The 5,320-nt window shown below is 51.5% G+C and overlaps 1 protein-coding gene across 1 annotated transcript in view; it reads right to left on the minus strand.

Moving 5' to 3' along the window:
- Positions 1-5,320, minus strand: part of LOC105520885 (putative protein C3P1) — a 17,580-nt gene that overhangs the window by 5,275 nt on the left and 6,985 nt on the right. The window contains exons 4-6 of the mRNA XM_011954878.1: positions 4,748-4,816; positions 2,804-2,855; positions 2,573-2,659 (exon numbers count right to left, since the gene is read on the minus strand). Of these exons, the coding sequence (XP_011810268.1) occupies positions 2,573-2,659; positions 2,804-2,855; positions 4,748-4,816 (208 nt within the window). The remainder of the gene's footprint in view (positions 1-2,572; positions 2,660-2,803; positions 2,856-4,747; positions 4,817-5,320) is intronic.

Raw genomic sequence — 5,320 nt, forward strand, 5'->3', positions numbered from 1 at the left:
TCGATCTCCTGACCTCGTGATCCGCCCGTCTCAGCCTCCCAAAGTGCTGGGATTACAGGCTTGAGCCACCACGCCCGGCCTCTTTTTATTTTTTTGAGACGGAGTCTTGCTCTATCACCCAGGTTGTAGTACAGTGGAGCGATCTCAGCTCACTGCAACTTCTGCCTCCTGGGTTGAAGTGATTCTCTTGCTTCAGCCTCCTGAGTAGCTGGGACTACAGGGGCGCACCACCACACCTGGCTAATTTTTGTATTTTTAGTAGAGATGGGGTTTCACCATGTTGGCCAGGGTGGTCTTGAACTCCTGACCTCAGGTGATCCACCTGCCTCGGTCTCCCAAAGTGCTGGGATTACAGGTGTGTGCCTGGCACTCTTTTGATTTATTTTTATTTTTTTGAGACCAAGTCTCACTCTGTCACCCAGGCTGGAGTACAGTGGTACAATCATAGCTCACTTCAGCCTCAACCTTCCCTGGTCTAGTTATCCTCCCACCTCAGTCTCCCAAGCAGTAGCTGGGACTACAGGCATGTACTACTACACCAGGCTAATTTTTTTTTAAAGATGAGGTCTCACTATGTTGCCCAGGCTAGTCTCAAACTCTGGGGCTCAAGCAATCCTCCCACTTAGGCTTCTGAATAGCTGAGACTGCAGACGGGAACCACCATACCTAGCCAATTTAAACATTTTTTTGTACAGATGAGGGTCTCACTATGTTGCCCAGGCTGGTCTCAAACTCCTGGGCTCAAGTGATCTTCCTACCTTGGCCTCCCAAAGTGCTGAGATTACAGGCATGAGCCACCAAACCCAGCCTTTCAGGTGTATTCCGAGCCTCGCTACTCATTACTTGAAGTTCCCCTGGAGGTTTACTGTTTGCTTGGAGCACTGGGGTGACAGTATCTGGGTGTCACCTGTGGGATTACTGTTTGAGAAAACCTGGAGGGAAAGTTGGAGTCTGAGGGAAACCTGGGACCAATTAACTCAGAGTTCTGTGGGTGTTACTAGGGGTGTTCATCTCTGGTTGCTCCCTGGGGTGTTTGGTTGTAACCCGGGGAAGTATCAGCATACAGGTGCAACTAAGAGGCCACTGCCTGGGGTTATTCTGGGGTTTGCTGCTTGGGTGTTCCCTGGGGTTCCCTGGGAGTAGCACTGAGGGGGTGTAACCTGGGGCAGGGCCTGAGTATAACATCCTCTCGCAGCATGGCTTTTTTGGGAGATATCAGGGTGTCTGACATAAGATCGAAGCCTAGAGGTCTGGCGTGGTGGCTCACACCTGTAATCCCAGCACTTAGGGAGGCCAAGGCAGGTGGATCACCTGAGGTCAGGAGTTCGAGAGCAGCCTGACCAACATGGCAAAACCCCATCTGCACTAAAAATCCAAAAATTAGCTGAGTGGGGTGGGGGGCACCTGAAATTGTGCCACTGCACTCCAGCCTGGGCGACAGAGTGAGATGCCGTCTCTAAATAAGTAAATAAATAAATAAATAAATACAAATACAAAAATTAGCTGGGCATGGTAGCGGGCACCTGTAATCCCAGTTACTCAGGAGGCTGAGGCAGGAGAATGGCTCGAACCTGGGAGGTGGAGGTTGCAGTGAGCCAAGATCATGCCAGTGCACTCCAGCCTTGGTGACAGAGCGAGACTACATCGCAAAAAAAAAAAAGCCGGGCGCGGTGGCTCAAGCCTGTAATCCCAGCACTTTGGGAGGCCGAGACAGGCGGATCACAAGGTCAGGAGATCGAGACCATCCTGGCTAACCCGGTGAAACCCCGTCTCTACTAAAAAATACAAAAAACTAGCCAGGTGAGGTGGCGGGCTCCTGTAGTCCCAGCTACTCGGGAGGCTGAGGCAGGAGAATGGCGTAAACCCAGAAGGCGGAGCTTGCAGTGAGCTGAGATCCGGTCACTGCGCTCCAGCCTGGGCAACAGAGCAAGACTCTGTCTCAAAAAAAAAAAAAGAAAAGATTGAAGCCTGGGGAAGGGGTCAGGTGAAGAATTCCCATGGGTGTGCCACAGTTGGGGGATGACCTCAGGGAATTGGTACCAGGTTGTAGTTTGGGGAAGGAGTCACCGTTTGGGTGTTAACGCCTTACTCCGGGGCTGGGGGGTTCCCATGAAGATTTCCCCAATCGTGGGGGTGCCCCAGCCACCCTCTGGGAGATCCCCAGGCACCCTCATGGAGGCCCCAGGAGGGTCCCCGCTCTCACCGCTGACAATATTCTTCATCACCTGGTCCCTGTGCTCCACCCCGACCTTGCCCCACTGGCCGGTGGCATCCAAATAGCGGGACAGGATGATGACAGGTGTCAGGGAGCTCAGCGTCTGCTCAGGGCAGCCCGTGGGGACCCGCAGCAGATGCCAAATCTCGTTGGGTGTCAGGCTGCCCACAATTGTCTCACCAAGGATGTCACCTGTCGGGTGGGTGAGTTGGGTCACCCTGGGAGTGGCCTATGCCTAAGCCACCATGGTTCACTGATGGCCCCACACGGCCACCCCCAGCTCCTCCTGCCCTGGTGCCTCGTGGACCTTAGAGGACCCAGTGTCAGCCCTCCCCACGTTCCTGTGTCCCCCAGCACCTTGAACACTGATAAACACTTCCGCCTCCGTGTCAGGTACCATGTTCAAGAACTCCTGTCTTGGCACCAGTTTTGTCTGGGTCTGACCTGAAGAACCACAACCTTCTGTGACAAGTGGGCTCTGGGGCTGGGGCTTGGAATCCCCACCTGGGCACACCCTCTCATGCCAACTCCTTCCTCCTCCCTAGCATAGCCCCAGGATCTCACATGCCCCCTGCAGATCTCACAAACCTTGGGGTTCCAAGACGATGCTATAGGACATTTGCTGGATCTGACCCCCTGCCTGAGGGATGAGTTGAGGATATAAGTCAAAAGCAAAAACAGCAACCACAGTATAAATGACAATCACAGTGATGGTGAGAGGAGGCATTGCTTGGCTGTGATAAGCACAGACTCTGGAGCCCAAATACCTGGGTTCGAATCCCAACTCTTCTGCTTCCTAGCTGTATGTCCTTGGGAAAAATTAGTTACCCTCTCTCTGCCTTAGTTTTCTCATCTGTCAAAGGGGGATAATAATAGTCCCTGACTCATAGGGTTGTTTGGAGGGCTGAATTAGTTACTTTTTTTTTGAGACAGGGTCTCACTCTGTCACCCAGGCTGGAGGCAGTGGCATGATCTCAGCTCATTGAAGCCTCCACCTCCTAAGTACAAGGGATTCTCATGCGTCAGTGTCCTGAGTAGCTGGAATTACAGGTGCACACCACCACACCAGGCTAATTTTGGTACTTTTAGTAGAGATAGCGTTTTGCCATGTTGGCCAGTATGGTCTTGAACTCCTGGCCTCAAGTGATTCACCTCCTTCAGACTCCAAAAGTGCTGAGATTACAGGCATGAGCCACCACGCCTGACCTAGTTTTTTTTTTTTTTTTTTTCCAGAGAAAAAAAAATTTCAGGTTGCCCAGGCTGGACTCAAATTTCTAGGCTCAAATGATCCTCCCACCTCAGCCTCCCAAATAGCTGGGAGTACATGGGGGTGCCACCACACCTGACTGAGTTAATATTCTTAAACACTTACATCTTAAGTGTTAAACATATGTTTGTTAAGTAAATAAGGTCTTTTGTTTGTTTGTTTTTTAGAGAGAGGGTCTTGCTCTGTTGCCCAGGCTGGAGTGCAGTGGCGTGATCTCAGCTTCAGGCTCAATCTCGTCGGCTCAAGCAATCCTCCCTCAGCTTCCTGAGTAACTGAGACTACCGGTGCCAGTTACTAATGCCAGGCTAATTCTAAAATTTTTTTCTAGAGAGGTCTTGCTATATTGCCCAGGTTGGTCTTGAACTCATGGGCTCAAGCAATCTTCCTGCCTTGGCCTCCCAAAGTACTGGGATTATAGGCATGAGCCACCAAGCCCAGCCTAATAAAGTATTTTTGATAGGTCGTACTCTGGTTCTGAGTCATCTTCCCAGCTCTCTGATTATTCGTGGATATGGTGATTATCCTCATCCTGCAAGCACGGAAATGCAGGCTCAGAACAGAGAAGTTAAGTAAGTTGCCCAAGGTCACACAGCAGAGACATGATTTGAACCCAGGCTTGACTCCAAAACTCCAAAGTGGGGGCTTATGACCCGACCCCCTCACATCAGTCCACTGACTAAACTTTTTTCTTCTTCTTCTTCTTTTTTTTTTTCTTCTGTTGCCCAGGCTGTGGTGCAGTGGTACAGTCTAGGCTCACTGCATCCTCCACCTCCTGGGTTTAAACAATTCTCCTGCCTCAGCTTCCCGAGTAGCTGGGACTCCAGGCGTGCACCACCATGCCCAGCTAATTTTTGTATTTTTAGCAGAGATGGAGTTTCACCATATTGGCCAGGCTGGTCTCGAACTCCTGACCTCAGGTGATCCACCCGCCTTGGCCTCCCAAGCTGCTGAGATCATGGGTGTGAGCCACCGCGCCCGGCCAACTGATTGAACTTTCAAATCTGTTCTCTCATCTCACTCCCATCTAGAAGCCCTGTTTATCGATCCTGGGCCCACCTGCCCAGCCTGGACCTGGTGGAAGCCCCGCTGTCTGCACCAGCAGCTAGGGAGTTGGGGGTGCCCATTACCCGGACCAAGAGTGTCTTCTTCACGTGGTCCTGGACCCCGTAGCCCACAGCCTTGACCTCCACGTCCACTTTGCCTATCTCCAGAGGGAGAAGCACAAAGGGTACTATCTTGGAGGAGGTGGGGGGCACGACCACCACCTGGCGGGATGGTGCTCCTGGCTTTGACGCACTGCACAGTGGCTCCTTGTGGGGGAACTCCACTCGGACCTAGGGCAGGATGGGCAAAAGGAGACAGTATCGATGTATGATGTAGTCCAGGACCCTAGGGTCACAGTCCCCTCCCCACCCTGAGATGCCCGAGTAGGTGACAGTGAAGCCTAGTGATGGGGACCACAGACCCAGCCTGAGTCAGAGCCCCATCTGCCATTTATGTGCTGTGTGACTCCAGGCAAGCCCTTTAACCTCTCTGTGTCTCAATTTCCTCATCTCTAAACCAAGAACAATAATAGTACCCATCTGATGGAGTTGTTGTGAGGTTTAAATTCCTTCCTTCCTTCCTTCCTTCCTTCCTTCCTTCCTTCCTTCCTTCCTTCCTTCCTCCCTTCCTCTCTCTTTCCCTCCCTCCCTCCCCCCTTCTCTCTCTTTCTTTCTTTCTCTTTCTTTCATCTTTCTATCTTCTTTCTTTCTTCTTCTTCTTTCTCTCTCTGTCTCTCTCTCCTCTCTTCTTTCTCTTCTTTCTTTCTTCCTCTCTCTCTCTCTCTCTTTTTTTTT

Source organism: Colobus angolensis, unplaced genomic scaffold (genome assembly GCF_000951035.1).
Source record: "Colobus angolensis palliatus isolate OR3802 unplaced genomic scaffold, Cang.pa_1.0 Scaffold39, whole genome shotgun sequence".
NCBI lineage: Eukaryota > Metazoa > Chordata > Mammalia > Primates > Cercopithecidae > Colobus > Colobus angolensis.